General features: G+C 35.0%; 3 protein-coding genes across 6 annotated transcripts; 1 reads left to right on the forward strand and 2 right to left on the reverse strand.

Annotated features, from left to right (window-relative positions):
* Positions 1–3650: 3650 nt before the first annotated feature.
* LOC140958904 (probable pectinesterase 29) lies at positions 3651–6470 on the forward strand. Its single transcript, XM_073416497.1, has 5 exons — positions 3651–4031; positions 4339–4498; positions 4583–4795; positions 5855–6096; positions 6186–6470. The coding sequence occupies exons 1-5, from the start codon at positions 3772–3774 to the stop codon at positions 6346–6348; spliced, it is 1038 nt and encodes a 345-aa protein (XP_073272598.1). The 5' UTR covers positions 3651–3771; the 3' UTR covers positions 6349–6470.
* Positions 6471–8030: 1560 nt separating this feature from the next.
* LOC140963838 (protein arginine methyltransferase NDUFAF7 homolog, mitochondrial) lies at positions 8031–16467 on the reverse strand. 4 transcript variants are annotated; one of them, XR_012172766.1, is made up of 14 exons: positions 16342–16467; positions 16183–16241; positions 15959–16070; positions 14682–14764; positions 14072–14137; positions 12507–12607; positions 12090–12208; positions 11891–11928; positions 11573–11661; positions 10285–10465; positions 10054–10170; positions 9263–9307; positions 8616–8713; positions 8031–8224 (listed from the first exon to the last, which is right to left on the reverse strand). XR_012172766.1 is itself a non-coding variant. In XM_073423283.1 (14 exons), exons 1-14 carry the CDS (start codon positions 16397–16399, stop codon positions 8090–8092), a joined length of 1329 nt encoding a protein of 442 aa, XP_073279384.1. In that variant the 5' UTR covers positions 16400–16467; the 3' UTR covers positions 8031–8089. The 4 variants fall into 4 exon arrangements, 3 of the variants coding, with proteins under 3 accessions (XP_073279384.1, XP_073279405.1, XP_073279396.1); XM_073423283.1 differs by having other exon boundaries at positions 8616–8741; XM_073423304.1 differs by having other exon boundaries at positions 8616–8741; positions 16200–16241; positions 16342–16432.
* Positions 16468–24415: 7948 nt separating this feature from the next.
* On the reverse strand, positions 24416–25087 carry LOC140971883 (uncharacterized). Its single transcript, XM_073434414.1, has one exon. It carries the CDS (start codon positions 25085–25087, stop codon positions 24416–24418), a length of 672 nt encoding a protein of 223 aa, XP_073290515.1.
* Positions 25088–26207: the final 1120 nt, after the last annotated feature.

Genomic DNA, 26207 nt, shown 5'->3' on the forward strand with positions numbered 1-26207 from the left:
AGTATTTTACTTCGAATACAAATGATACGTTCATTGAGTAATTGAAATCATGAAATTCAACTGCATGTAAATATAACTAAAATAAATCTAGAAATATTTTTTTATTTCAAATACTTTAATCCAAAAACAAAAAAAAAATGCAATATTAGGCGATTCAACAATATTTCGGAATTTAATAATTTTTAACATAGTAATTAATGGCACAACACCCGACATGAATCATGCAAAGATTGCCAGCAAGTAGCAAAGATATAGGGACAATGGGTAAAACATATGCACTGTTTGTCCTAAATGAAAAATAATAGAGGGGAAGGGAATTCAAGTTACGTAATTGCTATGTTTTAATAAGTATAAAATACATAAATTCTCTTTGGCTGATTAAAAAATATCTTATTTGTGTTTTTCTGGTATCTCTAGAACAAGAACATATAAAATATGATGTTTGTGTTAGAGTAGGAGTGTGAGAGTCAACTTGTGACTTGAATTTTAGTTACTCTTATGTAAAAATAATCTTTATTTTAATAATAGTTTACGATTTTATCCAATTGTGACATTTATTTTTTCTGTATACCCATGCAAGCTGTATAGATAAAATCTTTGAATATACAATAGTTACCATAAGATTTTTCTTTTAACGTAAGATCATGAAACTCATTAAAAAATGTACCGTATATTCTAAACATGTTCATATTCGAATCAGCCGCCTAAAATAAAGACAAATGTCATTTAAGCTTGAGACTAATATATGTGATGTAAGCGTCATGTTTCATTGGTAAGGGCAAGAGGATGTTCATTCATACAGATGGATATTCATTTGATGATGCACTAAACAATCATCCCTCGGACCGTCCAAGTGGTTATCACTTATCGAGTGGAATAGTCTGTGGTTATGGTTGTACACCATTAGTTCTTTGATACGGTACAACATGGAGGCTCTGCATACTAGCACTGCACTTTGAATCGTTTACCAATGAGATGACTCTGCCCGGAGGCGAAGTCACTCCGACGCTCAAGTCAGTATAGTCTTTGAGAGAAAAAAAATACAAGACTAACATAAATAATTGTACATAAAAGCGTACCTCGATTAAGGTTAGGAGCCCTTTATTTATAGGTGTAGAGGTCCTAGATGATATGGACTTTTGTGATATATGAAAATTATATTTGTGTATATCCATGCAATATTTTGTAATATCTCTAAAATATAATTGATTATATAATAGGATTTGTACCCTATCATCAGACTCCATTGAAGGTTATCAGATGGTGAGGTTGGATGTAGTTTCGAAATATATAGGAGCCAATATATTGTAGTCGATGATTCACCGTTTGCGTACAGGTGAAGATATCCTATGTTATATGATGATTAATAGTGCAAATACTCTCTGGCTAGAATAAGATAGTGCTTTAGGGAAGGTGGGTATCTATTTGCACATTTGATATCAACATTATTACTAAAAGATATATCACATTGTTATAGAATTCATTTACAACTCTCGATATACTAATGGTTGCAGATTCGATCGGGATATATATGAGTTGAAGGGACCATATTTTATGTTAACCATAACTTAAAGTTCTCGCAGGCACTATCAGTAATACCTATGTGATTATGGGGCGATGTTACTAGACGCTTTTATTATGATCCGATAGGTGTAATCAGATTTGAGTTCTGACGTTCTTGATCAAGAGGTTAATGAAAAGAAAGAAGCTGATAAGGGTAAGCTCAAACAAAAATAATTCTAAATCACATGAAGTTGTGAACCCATTGCTAGCTGTATCTTTGAACCATTGAGGGCCACACAAGTATCAAATTATGTGTTTTCGTTGAGATAGTTAAATTCAAGGAGTTGAATTTAGCTATTATTGTTTGATGAAGATCAAATGGATTGCTAATAAAAAAAGATTATAAGTTGATTTCATTTGATGGAAGATATAGAAGTTATCTTAATTGTTAATTAAGTGAGTAGAAGAACTATCTGTTTTAGTGAAGGAGTTCAAAAAACTAGATCAATGAAAAATTTTGTTCTTCGAAATTTTCATTTTTCATTATATGAACAAGATTTATACTATCGACATATCAGAGTCTAGATTCTCATGAAATATTCTAGAAGAGAATAGAATTAATTAATTATATAATAGTTAATTAACAAATTAAATAATTGTTATTTAATTTATATGTATATATATATTTTTATATATGGTAAAAGTTTTAGGGACATATGAACTAACATAATTGTTAAACAAAATTTTCTCCCTCTCTCAGTCTCTCATTCACACCAAATTTCGGCCAACTCAATTTTTCGAAAAAAATAATAATTTCGGCCACCTTGTTCCACCGTACCGCCAACACGACGTCGTCGCACCGTCTTGGGATTTCTGAAATTTCGGCGATTCAATCTCCACGCAAACTTCGTTTAGATCTCTAGTGCAATCTATATGATGAATAAAATTTCTGGTCGTGAACTAGATCTGACAATCGAAGAAATGATTAGATCCGTTCATAGATATTAACAAAAAGGGTTATATCAGCTTAAAACCTGTAATAGTTGAAGCCGGTGTTATATACTCAAAGGTAATCAGATCTAAACACCATATGAATAGTTTAAATCATACGACGTCAATGAATATTTTGAAAGTCAAAACAAATTTTTTTAAATTTTGGTTGTGCCTTGAGTGCGAGAAAACAGTATTTTAACAGTTTGAAGGTTTAGTTTCTAATGTTCATTTAGTTGAATTGTGTTTAGTTGAATCGATGAGACTGTATAGATAAATAATATTGTGCTTGTTAAAATATTTTAGTAATATGTAGAATATTAACAAATAAAAACGTATTTGATATATTGATTAAATTTGAGATAAAATGATAAATGATAATTTTGTAAATTTCAATAATTAATAANCATTTATTAAATGAAATAATAATTAATCATATCGTGCCAACCAAAAACAACCGAAAGGAATAATAAATTAATATAGCCAAAAAAAAAAGGATCTCTTATCTGGGCTTATAAACTCGTTAAAATATTTTATTATAAGTTTGGGAGCTATCTATTTTAAATATTTAAAAAGAACATAATATTCTCAGAAATTTTACTAATCCCAAATATATACTTCCAAAATTCAATGGCATGGATCCCAATATATCCAAAAACATCCATAGTTAAAAAAATATTATATATACCAAATATATCAAAATATTTAAACTTCTTTATCTTATTTTATCAAAAAAAATTAACAACATTTTTGTTAAATAAGACTTAATAATTTATATGCTCCTATCAAGAGTAAGCATAAGATGTAAGAGTTTATAAACAATTTTAAATAAATTTAACCGAACAAAATCGTTAAATTACAAAATTTCGATTACAATGGTTTTGTTTTGTTTTGTTTTTATCGTGGGATCGAACACATGGCTGTCCCCGGTAAGAAATTTAAATGGTAAAGAGTGTAATCAAATTCCTAGAATCATGTTTAATTTTGATGACACCATAATTCCCCTATTTTTGACCTTTTGGCTTGCAAATTTCCCTCCAATTAATAATCAATCACGAAAATATTCCTCTATATAATCAAATTATTTGAGGCAAATATAACTCATTTAGTGCCATTGTTTTAGTTCTTTCCAAATCCTTCGAAATGAACGTAAACATTTATTTTTTTCTATATATAAATGAAGTTATCGAATTTTTTGAACACAATAATTATCTAATAATAAGACATTCTTGATTTATACTTCTTCCATGTCCAGTATACCATCTTCACCATAATTTTATGGCAAACTTTTTTACCTCTGACGATCAAAAAATGTCCCTTTTTCAATCTTTTGTCGGGTTAATTATCGTAGTTTTATGTTTATCTCCAAATACCAATGCTACTACAGAAAGAAATCATGAAAAATTTAAAGATTTCCCAACAATTTATGTTGATCACTCTGGAAGAGGCAATTTCACAAGAATTCAGGCTGCCATTGATTCAGTCCCCTCGTACAACAAGAACTGGATTTGTATTTACATCCGGGCTGGAACTTATAGGTACTTTTTTCAGCCAAAAACAACCAATTTTAACGGCACTTTTCCTTTTTTCTTTCTTGGTTTTTTTACAAATCTTTCAAGTTTTTCAGTTCCCTATTAGTAAACAAATAACCTTCGGCTAAAACAATTTTCCTTTTCTTGTTTTTTTTTAATAATATTTACACTGTTTTTCTTGAATCCAATGCAAGAAAATACAAGTTTTGTGTGTGTGTGTGTGNTAACGTACATTAATTTCCATTAAATTCTAATTTGAATTGTCTTTTTCTTGCATTACTTTGAGACTGTAACGTTGTTTTATTTCATGTAGAGAGAAAATTCGGATCCCGTACGACAGGCCATTGATATACCTTAAAGGAGAAGGGAAGCGAGCTACTACTGTTACTTGGGATGACCATGAATCCATTGAGACAAGCTCTACTTTCACTTCCTTTGCGGACAACATTGTTGTCAAAGGCATTAAATTTGTGGTAAGATTACTATTTTCGTTTCCATACGGAGACTGACCCAAAAATTTAGTAATATGTATGATGAAACGTCATATATGGTTTCAGAATTCTTACAATCAACCTCCGGGGAAATCCGGTAACCCGATTACGCCAGCGGTTGCAGGCAATTTTCAAGGGGATAAGTATGTGTTTGTGGACTGTGCGTTCATAGGATATCAGGATACATTGTGGGATGTTCAAGGGAGGCATTACTTCAAATCATGCACTATTGAAGGATCTGTTGATTTTATATTTGGTTCTGGCCAATCCATTTATGAGGTAAAACAAAAAGACAATAATATACGCGCACACACACACATATATATCAGACAAATTGCCTATCTTTTCTTTCTCTTGAGAGAAATACGATCGGAAGGAGCTAATTCAAACTCCTCCGGTAAAATAAGAATAGCCCCTACATTCAAACTCCTTTTCTTACCATTAGTAAGAACTTGTTTCACTTGCTTATCATAAGGAATTCGAAGACTTCAAGGTCATATAAAAAACTTGCTTTTGATTAGAGTATAAGTGTGCCATATATGCTGAAGTTTCACAAAGCCTCAAACTGATGCAATATAGTCTTTAGGCTTGGGTTAGTGTTTGAAAGTTGTCAGCTATGGATGGATTTTTGGGAAATAAGAGGCTACCCAAAACATAGTTTTAGGAGGCGAATATTTATCAATATATGTGTCGATCTATATTTTTCACCGTGTGAGAAGAAATATACAGCTTTAAATACAACTTTAAAGTATTACTCTAAAGGTAGGTTGAAATTTTCTTACATAGATTAGAGGTTTGAATTTTGGATATATCATGTTAAACAAGTATATGAGGGTATATATATCATGTGCTTGTGCTTCAATTTATATGCAAGATTTACTTGCCATGCAATGGAAAATTTAGATTCAATTATACACACACTTGGTTAACAAGAAATTTATATGGAGTACAAGATTTCATTCCTCGATCGAACTAATTAATTTTGTAAAAACTTTATATAATTTTTTTCATTATTTATGTCGTAAATGAGTGTGTGGTGATTTAGACCCTTAATTACAAGAAGGTTTATTTTTAGAGACGTAAACAGATCAAATTGTTCGTGAGTTACTCGGTGATCGGTTCTGGAAAAAGCTTGTTTGAGATTGTTGTTAAGCTTATCGAGCTCGAACCTGTATATACCTTAAACGAGGCGAGCTTGATAATGTTCGGCTTATTTACGTCTCTATATGTTTGCATGTGGAATTATTATCACAATAATTTTTTTTCTCATTTTAGAATCCAATTTTCTTTAAAACATTTTGGGATTTCGATAAATTTATTTAATTTATTTTTGGATAGGGATGCGTGATTTCAGTAGTAGCAGGATCCCTTGGAGTTCCAGGCTACATCACAGCTCAAGGAAGAGAAAGCCCTAATGAAGCAAATGGATTTGTATTCAAAACATGCAAAATAGTTGGAGATGGAAAAACGTTTTTAGGAAGGCCTTGGAGGAGTTTCGCAAGAGTCGTGTTCGCAAACTCGTTAATGTCCGGAATCGTGGTTCCTGAAGGATGGGACCCTTGGTACAGCGTCGGGCACGAGTAAGACTGATATTAAAAATATTTTCCGAGCAAAATTTAAATATATTTAAATATAATCACGTCGTATGTTTTTTTTTTTTTTTTTACAGAGACCGATTAACTTACGCTGAGCACAATTGTCATGGCTCGGGTTCGGATCTTTCTAGAAGGGTGAAATGGGCAAATACTGTGAGTGTAGAAGTGGTGAATCGATTAATTAGCATGTCATTCATTGATAATGAAGGCTGGATCAAAGATTGGATGGTTGCATAGTGGCCTTGTACCTTGCGTTGAATAATGAGTACATATGCTGGATATGTATTTTTTTTTATAATAAATGGAAGAATAGATAATGTCATAGATTTTGTTTGGAAGCAAATGTATAAATGTCCCAAATTTATGAGATTGCGAATTGGTCAATTATCATCTTTCTTTTTCTATTTTGATTTATACAATTCATACATATGTGATATTATGGATTGTATCTTCATATATGGCATTGGACTTCTATTTATTTTTATTAATGACAGATTTATATGGATCCAAGGAGATTAGGGATGGTAATGGGCCGGGGCTGGTGTGTCATTCCCATCCCCATCCTCGAATTCCATCTCCACCCCATACCCTTCCCAATCCCAACTTTTTCGGATTCGGGGAATCCCCTAACCCGAAACTTCGGGGATCAATTTATCATTCTCGCCCCCATCACCGTTTCAAAAATATTAATATGACAAGACGATGATGGATTCGGAGATTTTCTCAAACCAAAACTTATTATTATCTATTATTATTAGAAATAATATTAATATTAATATCAATATCAATAATAATAATAATAATACTTTTATTAATACTTTAAAAAATAATATTATTATTATATTATTAATCTTAATAATACTATTATTTTATTATTGATATTATTTTCGAGTTCGGGGATGGGGATAGTAATCCCATACCCGCCCCAAACTACATCGAGGATTTAAAAAAATCTCCGAACCCGAACCCGAACCCGAAAAAATTAGGGATCCCCATCCCCGTTTCAGGTTTTTCCCGCGGGATCCCAAATCCGTGGGAAAAGTTGTCATCCCTAAAAGAGACTCTAATATCAATTTAGTATAATTATGGCAAAAACTTGTGTGAGACGGTCTCACGGGTCGTATTTTGCGAGACGAATCTCTTATTTGAGTCATCCATGAAAAAATATTATTTTTATACTAAAAGTATTACTTTTTATTGTGAATATCGGTAGAGTTAACCCGTCTCACAGATAAAAATTTGTGAGACCGTCTCACAAAAGACATACTATATAATTATTAGCTCACGAAACATTTTAGAATGTTTCTAGCCTAACTCCAAACTCGAGTTCTAGAAGAACCATATTTGAGCGAATTTTTTTTGAGCTTCGAATCGAGCTGGAGCTCTAACTTCAATATATTTAATTCGAGCCGAATTCATAAACAAGTGATGGAATTAACAGAGCAGTGTCATTTGCTCAAACCACATACTATTTTGTTTATCTATAAAGAACGGTAGAACTTCAACATTCGAAACTTTTCATTAGGCAATTCGCACATAATACCCACATATGGGGAGTATTGTCCAGACAGCAACAAAACTCTCCTAGTAAATATTAAATTGATTCCAAATGAAGGAGAACTTTAATTCCTATTTATATTCCCTGAACAGCCATGTTAGTTTGCGATCAAGGCTTCTCTCATAACTCCAAAATTTTAAAGAAGATTGTCAATGTTCATCAGATGCAGCTCAAAGTATAGTGTGTTTCAAGGATTACCAATAAGTTTTCTAGCTTGATTATAAGCGTAACAGAATGATTGCATCAATCTACTGCTCCAGTTCATGCTCATGCTGCTGCCCCCGCCGCCTTCTCTGATAAAAGAAAAGCCCCCAGATTTATCGAATAGTGAGCTTCCCCCATGATCTTCCGATTTTCATCCTGAGTTTGGATAATGCCAATTCCAAGAATAAATGACCATTGATTCAAATCAGCAGGTTTCTACTTGGTGTTGTGTGTAGGAACACTCAGATAAAATTTGGTGTTCTTGAAATCATCCAACATTGGATTGTATCCATCTTTGGTTCTCGTCTTTGAAGGGAGTCCGAATTCTTCCATAAATGATGACGTATCAAGCTGAATAAAATTAAAAACAGAGGGGAGGAACCACAAGACACCATCAGGAATTCTGTTGGCGGTATAAAGAACCATCTGTTAAGCATCAAGGCAGAAAGATTATAGGGGGTAAGATACTACTCCATCTACAAACGTGGTTTTTTGGCTAGGTTTAAACTCCTTGATTGGCATTGGCCATTGGTATCATGGTATGGTAATCTTTTATGTTTTACTTCTACTCTTTAACGTAAAATGAAGGGCCGTTTCTGTTTTTTTTTAAAAAAAAAGTAAGTAGGCTCGTCTTTCAGCATGGAGACATAAATTTAGAACAAGTTAAAACATCAAAAACTGGGGTCGGCACAACACAATTTAAAAATTGGAGCACTGTAAGACTTGAAGAGCAGCTAATTACCATGATTGTTCGCCTCTTTTTCCCCTTGGAAGACTTAGATTCATGTGGCTTTAGCCATCCAGAGCAGTAGTGATCCATTCTTTCCAAAAGCCCAAAATCTGTCGGAAAGAATATATCAGCATCGCTCTGTAGAAGAAAATAATATTAAAACATAAGAAGAATAACCCAGTGTCATAAGAGAAAATCAACTGTAAGAAACTTTCGACTAAAAAAATGGCTCATAGGACAGATGTATCTCTATCTGACAATACACACCCATGTTTCTCATCGGGAATGCACAATATACAATATGGTTAGAATAGCTAGCTGATTATTTGATGTATACGAGAAGAGTCGCCCCATATGATAGGACACTTCAGAATGGTTGAAAAAATGAAAATAAGTCTATTCAGTTTTCAACTAATACAAACTCGCAATTATAATTACACTGAATGTATATTAATGGTTTTGATATGACAATTTCAGCAGAGTGACTAAATAGGACTCAATAATAAAGGGCCACAGTTCCAGCAGCAATTAAGTAAGCCCACGGATTAAGGTCCAGATTCAATTGAAGAACTGGCCATAATTCATAAGCCATCACATTACTTAACTAGGAGAAGGATGCATAGTAGTTGAACATCAGAAACAACGAACAGAAAATGCACCTTTGCATCCAGATAATTGTTGTGATCTGAGTTACTGCCATCTTTCTGCAACAAAAGGCAAAAGGACAAGCAGTTAAACTCCGGAGACCATCTTCCCATGGTACAACATACTTGAATTACTAATTTAAAAGAGATGTCAATTTATCGATTATTTGAGATACAAAACACTGTTTGACAGTAAAGTAATCAACTGAAACATTGTTTTACACCATTAAGCCACCAAGGATATGTAAAAACAGAAGGAAGATTCAGACATAAAGCAATGCGCGCATCACACTTACAACTGTCTTTTAGGTCTATATAAATAAGGGACAGATCATATGACTCAGTCCAAGCTCTCTAACGGTCCAACGAACATATTTGATAGTATTTAAAGACTAATCATCTACCATCAAGGTGGTCTTTTTTTCAACTTAATCACTCATTGCATATTTTCAAGAATAAAGATTTAATCAAAACAACATAACATATAGATCAAGATGGTACTTCTAAATAAGATTTTTAAGTATCATACTTTACTGGCATTTGCTGTACTTTCAATTCTAATTTTTTTAATTTATGTAGTATCTATTGTGTGTTGACATGCATTGCACGTCTATGCTGCTAGTTTACTAACAAGATCAAAAACATTATGGTATGGGTTTGTGATCCTTTCAAGCAATAACACTCCATGCGGAGAGTAAAAGAGCATTTCTATCACCTAAGTCAACCAGTAAACAAGATGTGTTTACAGCATGAAACAACAAAGTTGAACAAAGAAATTCGTCATATAGTAACACACTTTGGTGTACCTTGCAAGCAACTAGAGGAGCACGTTCACCAGGTATTCTCACATCTGGAAGGAAACTGAAATCGGCTGTGATTAGAGACATCATTGGCAATGCACCATGCAAAACTTTGAGAAGTTTCTGTACATTAATTTAATTTCTCATTGCATCAACACAATTCAATTATATTAATAATCATGAAATAGTTGCTCCGTGTAAAAAAAAACCAGTTACTCATTGTGAATATTTTCTTACCAAACAACCAGTCGGTAACCAGGATCTCCGAGGCTTTGGCAAAAGTTTAGCCCAAAGACTTTTGGCAGATAGAACTCCCAAGGTTCCACGAGTAATGCCATCTTTTGGCAAACCCATGACCTCCATGCAACTTGTTATAAGTGGATCTTCTAGTGGCTTGTACAATTCGCAGAGTTCTGACCTATCGACGAACACAACAAAGATAATTATACACAACTTCCATGAATCGGAAATTTTTTATTACAAACATCATGAATAAAAAACAATTCTTAATTTCAATATTAGCCACTGTAACTGGAGAATCAGATCAGAATGTTAAAAGGTTGGAATAGCAGAGAAATAAAATTTAAGATCGGAATCAAGAGACAGCTCCTCCAAGAAAGCACAAATACCAACCTCATTTGAACAAACTAGTCTAAAATTTATTTAGCACTGAAACATCAAAAGTGAATTAATATCAGGAGTGGCACTCTCTAGGAACTTAGTGCATTGGATTGGCCATGCCCCAAGATACCACTCATGGAACGGATTGCTATTCACAGGATAATCTTTCGTGATCACTATTCTGTATCTATAAAAACAGATTCATTCTTATAACCCAAATTGAATTCCTTACTTGGTAGCAGCTCATGCTGATCATGATAGAAGTTAAAGCACATGCTCAGATTGTATCTTTAGTTTGTATCACAACTTTATTCCTCTCGTTGTGTGACATAATAAAAATTTTCTGAAGGATACTAGCTAAATGTAAAATTAAATCTGTCACTCTTCAAACTTACACAACCTATGAGAATCAAAGGGTGCACTTGTTAGTTCATGGACCAGAGAGCACAGACATGGAATAATTTTGCCTGAATGCATGATGAAACAATCAGTAGATTTGTACATGCACAAATAGATTGTATATGATGTTAATTCATGGAAGATTATCATTAGATAGTTGTTATTTTTATTCATGTTATTTTGGTGAGTACACAAACAAATAAGACATGCACGCTTCACAACACAAGGACTTGATAATCATGCGGAGAGACAAAGAAAAGATGAGCTGATTAGTGCAAGATAGCCAACCACAGCAAATCTCTGGCATAGGTGCCTGATTATCATTTATCATATGCTGGTTGGGCAGAAAATTACCATCAACATAAACCACCTTTGGCAAAACCTCCATGTTAAACCAACCCAAAACCCACATCTAGTTGCAGGAAAATAACAAGAAATCACGCGAACACAATAAACTTTGCGAGAAAATATAGATACATCACAATATAATGTCCAAACAGCATACTTGCCATGTTGCTTTTCAACCCATACTTCCATCCAATTTGAGATTTGATTCTCAGAGTAAATAAGATCGTGAGGAAGATTATCAAGCACCTATAGATATAAAAGGCATTTGGTTAGCTCATAGCTGTTAGTACACATTAATGATCTATGTTAAGACTGATGTGTATGATAGGTTTGTCCTCACATGGATTTTTCAAGTCAACCATGCAAAGTTGGACAACCCACATTGATCTACCAATAATTCTCCGGTATGGAGAGAAACTTAAATTCTAAACAATAAACTTAAAAACCAGGATCTTAAAACCAGTAAAGACTATACCTCTAACATTATAACCCAGCAAGGTTGTTGCTCAACCCCTGTTTCAAAAACATAGATACAGTTAAAGCATTCATCATGATACTACTTTAACTCCTTTATGAGCTTGAAGATTTTTTCCTTTTTTATGAAACATAAAGGTAATCAAGTATGTAAAGGTTTTGAGGTACAAGAAAAAGCCTGGAGAAAATGGCCAGCATACCCCATCCACTAGAGTCAGCAGCATCACGACATTCTACCTTGAACTTTTTCGAGTGACTACCTACTTCTCCAACAGTTTCTAGTTGTTTCTTCGCAAGTGAAGAACTGATTTCTACCGAGCTATGATAAATCAAAAGATTGCAGTCAATTTTATGACTAGAGCTAAAAGAAATGCACTTTTGCAAGTGGGCATACGAAGAGATGCAAACTTCAGTGCATTTGAAATTCTAAACCAGTGAAGGTGATAGGTGACTCGTTTTCAAAATAAAAAACACTTCGAAATTCGTTCAAAATGGCAAAGATTTATTTCAGCTATTTTGGGAAGAATTAGTTCATAATATGTGGTTAAATAAAACTCAGGAAATAAAACATTCCATACAGCACATGTAAAATGGACTTGCTTGAGCACGTTACACACATATAAGCCATATTATCATAAACTCTTGTCGGAGCATTCAGCTTTATGTAATCCATTACACCCTTCGCACAAGTTCCTGAGCCACCTCCAATTTCATAAATCTGAAAAATAAAATAACAAAAGAAACAAATTGAGGTTTTAGAGAGGAACGATGTGAAAACATAACCCTTATAAATAGCTGCCATATACTAATTGTTCCAAAAAAGATTTTTTTAAAAAATGAAAAAGTAACCAATTATTTAAAAGACTGTTATCAGATGGTCAGATGTCCAAACATGCAGTTAGAATTATGGAACATAAATAAATTGAAATGAAACATATCACTTGGGGATTCTGTGACCTAGACCACTATTTCCAGTTAGTCTACATATGGCTAACAATGTGATGACTAATTTTCAGAGAAGCATAATATACAGAAACCTGGCGGATAAGGCTTTCAAAATGGTACAGCGGTAAAAACAAACCACAAGGAGAATTTATTTTTGGGAGACATGAAAAAGCATTAAGGTGCATTGAAAGCAAATGGTGTAAAACAATGGTGTAACAACTAGGGTTATAAACTAACCGAGCTCCCATGAATTCGAAGTTGAATTCAATAAGAGCAAAGCTATGAACCTAACAACTATACGGAGAAAATGGACACACTGACAACTAGATATATCATGTCATGAAATCCTAGTTGAAATGTCATCCACAATTTATATAACCACATAAATAAGAGATAACAAGTGCGTTGGGTGCAATAATTATCCATGTCGGGTAGAACAATCGAAACCTAGAGTTTGTCCTGCTTTACGATTTCAAATATTTGAGTTCCATCGTTATCACCAGCTATAAATTCTAGTAAAGCAGCAAGCGTTCGTCCCAACAATTGGTATTAGAGCGAGCTCGTGGGTTCAAGTCTCCCAATAAACATATTTCTGTACTTCTTGCGGAGAGGAATGTTGGGTTAAACGTGAATGAGTGATAGTAATACCGAGATGAGTGACCTCCTGGAAAAGTTCTCGTGCGTCAAGCTGCTGACGTTTCGCTGCTTGATCTGGTTGGCCAGGTGAACCGTAAAAGAATGACGCCAGATCTTACCGGGCCGACGATAAGGAAATGGTAAAACTGATATTTAAGAGATATGAGACAGCATCAACACATAGACAAGCACCTCCCCGGACTCATGGGCTTAACAGTCCTACCCATTAGCACCCAAGTAGGTGTACTTTGTGTTGCTACAAGTATAAAGAACTAAAGTTGTGCTTTGCTAACAGCTACAACTTTTGCCCTAGTAGTAAGAACTTGATCCTAACAAAGTAAAACAAACATAATTTATTTTATGGTTCTCACATGCAAATATGCAGCATCATCACTTCTTTATGTAAGAAATTCCAAGGGGTTTCTACAAATTCTTTAGAATCATCATGTTCAATTTAAGACTTTTTTGCTAAACTAAATTGGTCAATTGCAAATGAAACTATATGAGAATAAGATCAAGTAATTATATACGTACAACAAAATGACAAAGCTACATACTTATCGTGGCAATCTGCTCTGACAAATACAGAACTCAAACTTACTTTCAGGGGTACAGAGAGGTTAGCCGTTCTCAATATTGCTTCAGCTATCCCATGAGCATACCATGGCTTCAATAGAGAAGAACTAGAAAATTACTTTCAAATGGAAACATGAGAAACAAAATCATAAAGACAGAGAGGGATGTCATAAGTTTTTAACAGGAATGCAGCTACAAAAGGAATGTGAAACTTCCGGGTCACGCCCTTGCCATATTTTTCAGAATTGATCAAATGCTCCAAAATACTGGTCCGAATAATCCAGTCAATTATGCCCAAGGTAATCTTTGGACATGCAACTTGTCAAATGATGAAGTATCTGATAGAGGTAGTTGGTTCTCACAGATCAAGTTTCTATAACTCTTCAGATAAAAGATGCCAATAATAACAATACAGGTCAAAACAAATACAAATTGGTTAGCATGCGACCAGGATGTGAAAAGGTCTTTCAAAACTATCACAGCCAGACTTTTCAATTGAAGGGTTGTACCCAAGTAAATTTTCGCAGAGGCTAGAGCTACTTTCATGTAACTCCTTTCCACATATTCAGACAACAGTGCAACCGAACAAGTGAATCAAACGACTGAAAGTTACATTCCAGCTTCCCCACACATACCTTAAAAAGTTCGACAGGAGTAAACCAAGATATATCACCCTGCTTGTAGATTTTATCCAAGTGTTTCATATAAGCTTTCCTGCCTGGAAAAAAGGCGAAACTTCTTACACAACCACGTTTCCAGCGAAAAGCAGCTGTATGACATTGCAATATTTTATTTTTTTAAAAAGACTTATGTAATCACGAACGGGCTCCTTTTAGTAATCACGCTTTATGTCACTAACAGATCATTTTTTCTCCCACCATATAAAAAGTCACTAGACACCGCCGTGGCAAAAAATCATTGCAGACAAGATTCTTAAACCGGCAGAAAATGAGAGCAAATATTAGGTGAAGCAGAACCATTGAGAATGTCAATATGGAGGATGGCTTAATAGTTAAGTAAACAAAGGTTTCCAAGAGGCCGTATTTTTAAGTTGGTCTCAGAACTTGACTGAGAATAAATGAACCTAAAAGTTCAATTTACCAATATCTTTTAAAGGACTTTATAACCACGCATCGTATTGAAATTTTTAAGATCATATAAACTATTAAACCTTCTCGGGGATGCCAGCAAAGAAACAGAACCAATACACATCTTGCTGCGGACAGATCAGTCCTACTTCTGCCAAGTCAATTTTGATAGGTGTTGTCCATAGATCTATTCCGATATACACTAAAAAATTCAGGTGGATACCCTTCTTATAGAGGTGACAAGTAATTCTTGTGTTAGGGACAACATAATTGAAATTATGGTTGAATAATTAATATTCGTTTTATACAAATCATTTGCGCCACCTATAAACAGCAGATATAAGTGGTATCAGAAAAAAATGTTTAATTTTCCAATAAACTGCATGGTCTTGAATTAAATTAGTTGTGATCCATATCTTCAACTGATAAGATGGGTTGACCAACTCCTTGTCATTCCATAGACTAACAAACATTTGCATAATTCTTGAACTTATAAATGTTCTTGGACAAACTTTTAGGCGAAACTCCTCCATTTCATCGTCGACCCAATTCTGTCTAATCAACGCAGATTTAATAATCCCACAACAGACGCAGACACTGCAACCATGTGTTTTGATTCCTACCCCCAAAAATCCCTCTGAACTATCAAAGCCTACCTTGGGCCAAAAAAAAAAAAAAAAAAAAAAAAAAAAAAAAAAAANTAGAACTGATACTGGAGAAGCAACGCAACAAAGCACAGTAGAAATCCCAGTCAAACCATAGAACTCGTAATCCCAGTTTATCAGACGAACATGTTGAACACAGTTACAGTAGATACTCGTTACCTTGAAGCTCATTGAACTTGATGCTTCTATCAAGCACTCCAACTGATCCCGATCTTTGAGAAAAATACCCGTGATTTGGGTCATATAAAGCCGCGTGGATAAAATCCCTTACCTTCACACATTTACAAAAATAAAAAATGCCCACGAAAAATCAAGCATCCATTCGAACAACATGACCATTTTTACCACAGACACACGCGCATATATAATGAGGTGGAAATTACTAGAACCGGGGATTCACCGACAATCTGAGTCGAAAAATAAGCTGGAGAAGCTGGAATCACTGTAAAAAAAAAATAACAAACAAACAAACAAACTTCTGAGTTATACATACGTAAGCGAAAAATAACAATCATCTCGAAATTCCCACACACAAATGAGACCTTTAGGAGACAATAGAAAAGATGGCAGGAGCTTGGAGGAGGCACGGCGAGCGGCCATTACAGTCTCTTCAGAGCTTTTGCTTGTTCTCTCGAAGGTTTTGCTTCTGATTCTCTGCAGGTTTAAGAATTTATTGAAAACGCGACTTTATGCACGTTAATTAAATAACAAATTTTTTTTTTTATAAAGTAATCTTTAAATGTAAAAAATACCAAAATTTTGGTGGATATTATATTTTATAAATTAATCTTAAAAAATGAGTGGTTTTGATGATTTAGTAAAGTATATATATAATTTTGATTCACTAATTAAAAAAGTAGAATAGTGCATTTCCAATTTTTTATTGATAAAAAATTGTAATAAATTTAGAAAAAAATGTTTCTAGTTGTATTTTGTACTAAAAGATATGGTGATGACTAATGCCACTAAATATTGTAAGTGTCACGCCTCCGAGACGGGGTTGATCGACACTGACGTTGTTCTCAAATTTACATTCAAAAACAACAAGTTTCAGAAATACAAAATTCAGAAACCAGTCTTTTATTCATAATACTGAATATTCAATGTCTGATACAAAGTCAAATGACTAATGTTTTACAACGGAAATGTACAACCAAATACACAATGTCTTAACAGATGCAGCGGAAATAAAACATAAATCAGAACTGATAAACAACGGTCTTCTTCACCTGTCCCAGAATTTAATCTGCTCTTCTTCTTCTAACTTTTCTTCCTCGTTCTTATCTGAGATGGGCTTGGTGGGTGAGTGATATGGTTGTCACTCAGTAAGCGGGAGTGAGAATAACTCCCAGTTTTCAAAACTATTTTCAACAGAAACAGTAATACAAATAGTATACAGAAAGCTCTTATTTTTTCAAAACAGGAATCAGTATTCAGGAATCAGTATTCAGAACAGAAATCAGGAATTTAACAAGTAAGCACTGAGCACGTTTGTGAATTTCATGGCTAAACTGATATCCCTACCATTAGTTCACTCTCATCTAAGAGGTGAGGCCAGTAATCAGTAATCAGTAATGTTCAGAATATATATTCCTACCATTAGTTCACTAGGTTTCAGTGCTTCAAAATCAGATATCAGAAATCAAGAATACTTATACTTCGCTTTAAAACAGAAATCATCAAACTGATTTCAAGATATTTATACATAAGCTCACTTACAGTAATTTGCTAAAAAGTTTCGGTTGAAGTCTACTGGAATCTGGTTGCTCTCGCTACTGGATTTCACAGCTCGAACAAGGCACTCTCTTAGCTCGAAAATTCAAGTGATAACTCAAGATTTGTGTAGCAACAATTTCAGAGATTGAGGTGATATTTATAGGCCAAATTCTGACTGTTGAACTCCATATTAATGGCCATAATCTGCCATGATGTGGCATTAACAGTCTTTATTTCATGTTAAATGCTTCAGTTACAAATTCTAATCTGAATCAGTAGCTTATCTGCTGGAATCTTGCTACTGAACTTCTTCTGCTGCTGGATTCTGTCTGCTGGATTCTATCTGCTGGATTTGTCTGCTAGAAATATACCAGCTTCTGAAAATTAGTTGCTGCTGGATTTATTAGTACCCTGAGTGTATATTTAATGTTTTATATTTAATAATAGACGTGAGCTACACCATTAAATACGTTAGTAGGATCAGAGTAAGTGTTTAGAAATGGTTAAATAAATAGTCAAGTAAATTTTTACTTTAATCGAATTCAGTTGTGTTAACAACCTAAATTCAGTGATTCTCATGTGTCAATGTCAATTAGTTAACAAATAGATTGTGCGGAATAAAGCCTGACTGACAAATAGAACAATTGGGTTTTCAAATGCAAAGGGTAAAACTGATTTGAAAAATAAATATCACAAAGTTTATTTGTGGATGTTCGAAGAATTGAATAGCTCTTATGTCATCTCTTCTTCTTTTTGGGAAGGATATCAACTAGAAGAATTTGAATAATACAAGAAGTTTCCAAAATCCTAATTCAGTTTGTTCTTAACACTGTCAAATCAAAACTCCTAATATAACCTTTACAAAATGAACAGTATGCAAACTGTTACAACAATGATTTAACAAAATAAATTTTAGCACAAGTGATTCTCAATGATCAGATAAAATTCTTTGTAGAGTGTGCTCGACTGAGTTCAGTTCAGTTTAGCTCTTGAAAGAATCAGCATCTGCTAAATTGGTCTTCACTTCTATTTATATACTCTGATTCCAACGGTAGATTAAATGATGTAATCTCATTTGATTATGATTATGGCTGTCGTGGAAGAATTGTCAATGAAACTGATGATGAAAAATTTAATTGAATTTTGTGTTTTCTTGCATTGTGGTGAAAACATATCTTGAGATGGTACGTCATGAATTTAATCTTCTTTATGTATGTTAATGAAGAGTGTGCCCAGATCGTATGTCTTAAGTTTTGTTTGTTTATAATTGAGTTTTAATTAACAAATTTACTCAAATTTTCATTCGATGTCATTTTTATACTTGGGAGGTTCTTTACATTTCGTTTTCCATATTTTATTGCTTGTACAACCAATACATTTCAGGAGAGTGTACTGTTGTTTTGTGGGAATAAGAAGTTGGGAAGAAATGTCGAGTAAAGACTTCATTAATAAATCTTCCAATGAGGAATGGAGGATTTGGGGGAGTTACTTTTTACATGATCACAATGAGATTGCACTATCAAGTTTCTTTGGCCAGTGAAAGGGCAAATGGAATTCTTATACAGAAAAAGACTTGTGTTGCCTAGGAATGATGATTTCTCAATGTGAGACGGATCTCTTATTTGGGTCATCTATGAAAAAATATTACTTTTTATGTTAAGAGTATTACTTTTTATTGTGAATATCGATTTGGGTTGACCCGTCTCACAGATAAAGATTCGTGAGACCGTATCACAGATAAAGATTCGTAAGACCGTATCACAAAAGACCTACTCTTCAAGTAATGTGTACGTGCATAAAAGTATTTTCCGTTAGCAATGTTTTATTTCCTGATTTGGAGTTGACATTCACTTAAAGTAGTGGCCACTTGCCGATTTGATCCCAAAATATGGGTATGTTTGTAATGCAACAATATAAGTTTTAGAGTGCCGTAATTGTTTTATTTCTTTAAACTTAGTTTTACCATTATTTTTATTTTATCTACTTTTTAGAATTTTAAAATTACTAAATATTTTTTTAATCTTAATTTAAACTTTTGAATATTTAATTCATAATGTCCTAAAAATAACATGAAAATTAATTANTGTTGTTTGAGGATTCAAATATGTGAGGAAAAAAAGAAGAAAACAAAAATAATGGCTTGTAGAAGCAAGTGTTGAACACTTTTTCCTTAAGAAAAATTTGCCCTCACAATGTGCTAGAGTTGGTGGCAATCTTCTCCCAAGATACAACTACAACACTTGAATAATGAGCACTCAAATATTCAAGTTCTATCACAAGGAAATGAAGGAACTCTCTCCTTTTTAAGAAAGGAAGAAGGAGATGCAAAAAGATGTAAAAATGTATATTTTGATTTTGAATAATCATGTATTTAATGATTTTCATGTGAAAAGACACGATCTTTCATTCATATGGTGTCCCTTGACCATTGTAACTGACCACAATCATCAAACAATGCCAAGGAATTGAAAAAACATCAGAAAAACCCGAAGGGACACGAAAAAACGTGAAGGGGCGCGTCCAGGCGCCCCTGTGCGCGCGCTGCCGCGCCAGCCGAGCCCGCTCGGCAGCTCCTCTGCGCGCATGTGTGGCAGGCGCGCGCACCTGCGCGGATCCGCGCGCATGTGCGCGCCTGCTACAGTAATTTTTTTTTTCTTTTCTTCGATTTTCTTCCCTTACATGTTCCGACTACTCGTTTGAGTTTCTTTCAACATTTGATGAACTCGTTTCGAGTTTAATTCAGAACCACCGAACTTAATATTCGTTCATTACGCTTCGTTTTTCTTTTCGAATTTTTCCAATCAAACACATTGATTAATTTGCTTAATTTTCATTAATTAAGCATCAAAATTTCCAACAATCCCCCACATGAATGAAATTAATGCATGAATGCTCGTGATGCATAAGAGAGAGTATATACGAAAAATTATCACATCAGGAGAGGTGGCTTTTGGCTTTGAACCTTCCTTAGTGGAATACAATCAGATTTACTAGGCCACGAAGTGAACGTGATGTCTTGAACTTTTTGACGGTTCATGTAAACCCAGACAACTGTACCCACATGACAACCTTTCTTCCATTTCATTTGTTTTATCGGTTGTGTCCGTTTTGTCCATGGAACACATCTTGGCTTCATACGTGTTTCATCGAGGCGGCCCGTCCTCACACGTACATAGGTGATCTCCTTGTAAAAGGGTATCCTACTTACCCCGTTTTTGCAAGCTACGGAATCATTAAAAGTACAATACTTAACCCCACTACCTTTGTAGGCAACTTCACTCATCGTCATAGGAATGAGGAGTGATTCCTCAACCATTGAACCAAGATCTTGGGATCTCCAATCAACAAGGTTGGGTTGTCACTATAAAAACTTTATTTGGTAGGTTTTAAACACATTCCTCTTGACAGACAGTACATTTGATCTCTATTTAATGCTTTTGTAAGCGGATCCGCTAAGTTATCCTTTGATTTAATATAATCAACAGATATAACTCCATTAGAGATCAACTGTCGTACAGTATTATGTCTTCGACGAATGTGTCAAGACTTGCCATTGTACATACTGTTTTGTGCCCTTGCAATTGCCGACTGACTATCGCAATGTATCATGATTGCTGGCACTGGACTTGTCCAACACGGAATGTCCTCTAGAAAGTTACGAAGTCATTCAGCTTCTTCTGCAGCTTTATCTAGCGCTATGAACTCCGATTCCATAGTAGATCTAGCAATGCAAGTTTGTTTCGATGACCTCCTAGAGATTGCTCCTTCACCAATGGTAAATACATAGCTGCTGGTGGATTTGGAATCCTTGGTGTCAGAAATCCAATTTGCATCACAGTATCCTTCAAGTACTGCAGGATACCTTGTGTAATTTAGTCCATATTCTGAGGTGCGCTTTAAATATCTAAGCACCCTTGTCAATGCCTTCCAGTGTGCATCACTAGGATTACTTGTAAACCGACTTAACTTGTTAACCGCACAAGCGATGTCAGGTCTAGTACAGTTAGTGATGTACATAAGGCTTCCAATAATTCTGGAGTATTCCGGTTGGGAAACTGGTTCTACACGATTCTTCGCCAAATGGACATTTACGTCTAAAAGCGTTTTTACTGGGGTAGAGTCATAAGCGTTAAACTTCTTCAACACTGTTTCCACATAATGAGACTGAGATAGGATTATTGCTTCTGGAGTTCTAAAGATTTTAATCCCTAGAATTACATCAGCAATACCCATATCTTTCATATCAAAATGTTTTGTCAACATTTTCTTTGTACCCTTAATCAACTCTTGGCTATTCCCCATTATTAGCATGTCATCCACATATAAACATACCATTACATAAGATTCTCGAGTGCCTTTAATGTAAACACATTTGTCACACTCATTAATCTTAAATCCATTTGACAATACTACCTTGTCAAATTTTTCGTGCCACTGCTTGGGCGCTTGTTTAAGTCCGTATAGTGACTTAATTAAACGACAGACCTTTCTTTCTTGTCCTTTAACAATGAAGCCTTCAGGTTGCTCCATATATATTTCTTCTTCAAGTTCACCATTTAAGAATGCCGTTTTGACATCCATTTGATGTATCTCAAGGTTATGCAAAGCTGCAATAGCAATGAGCACACGAATGGATGTTATTCTTGAAACTGATGAATATGTGTCGAAGAAATCATGACCTTCTCTTTGTTTATATCCTTTGGCCACAAGCCTGGCTTTGTATTTTTCAATACTTCCATCAAATCTCGTTTTCTTTTTCAATATCCATTTGCATCCCAATGGCTTGGTACCTGGTGGAAGATCCACTAGTTCCCAAGTATGGTTTTGCAATATGGAATCCATTTCAAAGTTGATGGCTTCTTTCCAATAGGGAGCTTCAGGGCTAGCCAGAGCATCTTGTATGTTCTTTGGTTCATTCTCCAACATAAAAGTAGGGAAGTCTGGACCAAAAGACTTTGAGATTCTAGCCCTTTTGCTTCTTCTTTGCTCTTGCTCCTTTGAAGAACTTTCCAATGGTGTAGCATTTTCATTTAGAGTTGGTTCATGTGTAGGTACTTGACCTGCATGCTCCGTCTCAAGTTTTCGTTTGCTAGAACCATTTTCTTTCCTTTCTTTACAAGGAAATATATTTTCAAAAAATACTGCATTTCTTGACTCAATTGTCATGCCCGTATTCATTTCTACATTTTCGGATTTGTGCACTATAAACCTATAGGCACTACTATTATATGCATATCCGATGAATATGCAGTCTACCGTCTTTGGTCCAATTCGCTCTTGTTTAGGCTTTGGTATTTCAACCTTAGCTAGACACCCCTACACTTTAAGGTACTTGTAGGAAGGTTTGTGACCTTTCCACAATTCATAAGGTGACTTGTCATTTTTCTTGTGGGGTATCTTGTTCAGGATGTGATTAGCCGATAGTATTGCTTCCCCCCACAAGTTTTGGGGTAGTTCTGAACTTATTAACATAGCATTTATCTTTCAGAGTTCGATTCTTTCTTTCGGCAATGCCATTCGATTGGGGTGAATAAAGAGCAGTCGTTTCATGAATTATGCCCAAAGATGTGCAGAATTCATCAAACGGTGCTCCGTATTNATGCATATCCGATGAATATGCAGTCTACCGTCTTTGGTCCAATTCGCTCTTGTTTAGGCTTTGGTATTTCAACCTTAGCTAGACACCCCCACACTTTAAGGTACTTGTAGGAAGGTTTGTGACCTTTCCACAATTCATAAGGTGACTTGTCATTTTTCTTGTGGGGTATCTTGTTCAGGATGTGATTAGCCGATAGTATTGCTTCCCCCCACAAGTTTTGGGGTAGTCCTGAACTTATTAACATAGCATTCATCATATCTTTCAGAGTTCGATTCTTTCTTTCGGCAATGCCATTCGATTGTGGTGAATAAGGAGCAGTCGTTTCATGAATTATGCCCAAAGATGTGCAGAATTCATCAAACGGTGCTCCGTATTCGCCCCCTCTATCGCTTCGAACCCTCTTTATTTGTTTGCCTAGTTGATTCTCAACTTCGGTCTTATAACCTTTGAATGCTTCAAGAGCTTCATCTTTAGACCTCAAAAGATATACGTAACAGTACCTTGTATTATCATCAATGAATGTCACGTAGTATCTTTTCCCTCCTCTAGTTTGTACAAACTTTAAATCACCAAGATCGGTGTGTATTAGTTCTAGAGGAGTTGTACATCTTTCAATCGAGTGGTAAGGCGCTTTGGTCATTTTTGCTTCAACACATATTTCGCATTTGTGTGTTGGATCGACGTTGTGTTTAGTTAATAATTCCAGTTTCATTAAACGTTGCAAGGTATTAAAATTTACATGTCCTAAACGAACATGCCATAAATGAGAACACCCAAGCAAGTAAATAGAACTTTTGTCTTTATTACTTTCAAGAACATTTTGGCGTATAGCCATTACATTCAACTTGAAAAGGTTCTCATCGAGATATCATTTTCCAATAAAATGACCATTCTTGGTCAATACAACTTTGTTAGACTCAAATACTAGTCTAAACCCATGTTTGACCAACAGAGACCCCGACACGAGGTTCTTTCTTATGTCTGGTACATGAAGTGCATCAACAAGAGTTACTTCCAAACCCGATGTCATCTTCAGTCCCACATTTCCAGTGCCCACCACCTCAGATGTAGCGGAGTTCCCCATATATAGTTTTCTCCCGGTAGATGGAGTGTATGTGGAGAACAACCCCTTGTTGGAGCATATGTGTCGAGTTGCTCCAGTATCAACCCACCATTCATTTGGGTTTTCCACCAAATTTGCTTCCAAAATAACTGCAGATATAACATGTGCCTTTGAACTTCTTCTTGTTTGGTGGTTGTTGGCCTTGTTGTGGTTGCTTCTCAAACTTCCTCTTTTTTCCTTAGAAACTCGATCCAACAATGTTCACCCTTGCTGCCATTTTACTTGCATTGGCCTCGGTGCTCTTGTTGTCCTCTTCTATTCTCAATCTCACAATGAGATCCTCCAATCCCATCTCCTTTCTTTTGTGCTTCAAGTAATTTTTGAAATCCTTCCACAACGGAGGGAGTTTCTCGATCAATGCAGCAACTTGGAAGGACTCGCTTAGACTCATTCCTTCCGCATGAATCTCGTGCAAGATAATTTGTAGTTCTTGCACTTGACTCATCACGGATTTTGAGTCCACCATCTTGAAGTCCAAAAATCTCACAACAATGAACTTCTTCAAGCCCGCATCCTCCGCCCTGTATTTCTTATCAAGCATATCCCAAAGTTCCTTGGCGGTCTTGACTTTACAGTACACATTGTACAATGCATTGTCAAGTCCATTGAGGATGTAGTTCTTGCATAGAAAATCACTTTGGTTCCATGCATCCAAAGCGGCCCTCATGTTGGTGTCTGTCTCGTTTTCAGCAACGGTGGGAGGATCCTCCTTCAAGAACCTTGACAAACTCAAGGTTGTGAGATAGAAGAGCATCTTTTGTTGCCATCTTTTGAAATTTGCATCAGAAAACTTTTCTGGTTTATCTCCTTGTGCAATGGTTGGATGTGGTGTTGTAGATGATGATGCCATTGAAAATCTTCTTGCAAATGATCAAAAATCCAAAATTCTTCTTAAGATTGTTGTTTGAGGATTCAAATATGTGAGGAAAACAAGAAGAAAACAAAAATAATGGCTTGTAGAGGCAAGTGCTGAACACTTTTTCCTTAAGAAGAATTTGCCCTCACAATGTGCTAGAGTTGGTGGCAATCTTCTCCCAAGATACAACTACAACACTTGAATAATGAGCACTCAAATATTCAAGTTATATCACAAGAAAATGAAGGAACTCTCTCTTTTTTAAGAAAGGAAGAAGGAGATGCAAAAAGATGTAAAATGTATGTTTTGATTTTGAATAATCATGTATTTAATGATTTTCATGTGAAAAGACATGATCTTTCATTCATATGGTATCCCTTGACCATTGTAACTGACCACAATCATCAAACAATGCCAAGGAATTGAAAAAACATCAGAAAAACCCGAAGGGACACAAAAAAACGTGAAGGGGCGTGTCCAGGCGCCCCTGTGCGCGCGCTGCCGAGCGCTCTCAGCAGCGCTCGGCAGCGCCTGCCGAGAAGCGCAGAGCGCTACATTAATTTTTTTTCTTTTCTTCGATTTTCGTCCCTTACATGTTCCGACTACTCGTTTGAGTTTCTTTCAACATTTGATGAACTCGTTTCGAGTTTATTTCAGAACCACCGAACTTAATATTCGTTCATTAAGCTTCGTTTTTCTTTTCGAATTTTTCCAATCAAACACATTGATTAATTTGCTTGATTTTCATTCATTAAGCATCAAAATTTTCCAGCATATTTCAGTGTACAAAAATGAATTGAAATCTTTTTAAAATATAGGGGATAAAATTTTAATATTTTTAAAATATAAATGGCAGGTTATAAAATTAAATGTGATGAAAAATTTAGTTATATAATTGGATGGTTAAAAGTTACTTTCCGGTGAATTGGTCTTCAGTCCCCAGCCGTCGTTTTTTTTTGTGTTCAGTCCCTATGTACTTTTTTAGTACCACATTTTCACATGAAGTGTACCACATTTTGTATGACATAGTACCACAATTTTGTGGGTAGGGAGTGAACCCAAAGAAATATTTTGATTGAGGATTTTTCACCAACTTCCCCTACTTTCAACAATA

The sequence above is a fragment of the Primulina huaijiensis genome, chromosome 2 (assembly GCF_012295235.1).
Source record: "Primulina huaijiensis isolate GDHJ02 chromosome 2, ASM1229523v2, whole genome shotgun sequence".
Classification (NCBI taxonomy): Eukaryota; Viridiplantae; Streptophyta; class Magnoliopsida; order Lamiales; family Gesneriaceae; genus Primulina; species Primulina huaijiensis.

Coding starts and splice junctions, on each gene's coding strand:
- LOC140963838 (XM_073423283.1), bottom strand. CDS start 16,399: ATGGCCGCTCGCCGTGCCTCCTCCAAGCTCCTGCCATCTTTTCTATTG. Junction 14,138..14,681: donor CTCCTGTCGAACTTTTTAAG/GTATGTGTGGGG, acceptor TCTCTATTGAAG/CCATGGTATGCTCATGGGAT. Junction 10,171..10,284: donor GGTTACCGACTGGTTGTTTG/GTAAGAAAATAT, acceptor ATTAATGTACAG/AAACTTCTCAAAGTTTTGCA.
- LOC140971883 (XM_073434414.1), bottom strand. CDS start 25,087: ATGGCATCATCATCTACAACACCACATCCAACCATTGCACAAGGAGAT.
- LOC140958904 (XM_073416497.1), top strand. CDS start 3,772: ATGGCAAACTTTTTTACCTCTGACGATCAAAAAATGTCCCTTTTTCAA. Junction 4,499..4,582: donor TCAAAGGCATTAAATTTGTG/GTAAGATTACTA, acceptor ATATGGTTTCAG/AATTCTTACAATCAACCTCC. Junction 6,097..6,185: donor TGGTACAGCGTCGGGCACGA/GTAAGACTGATA, acceptor TTTTTTTTACAG/AGACCGATTAACTTACGCTG.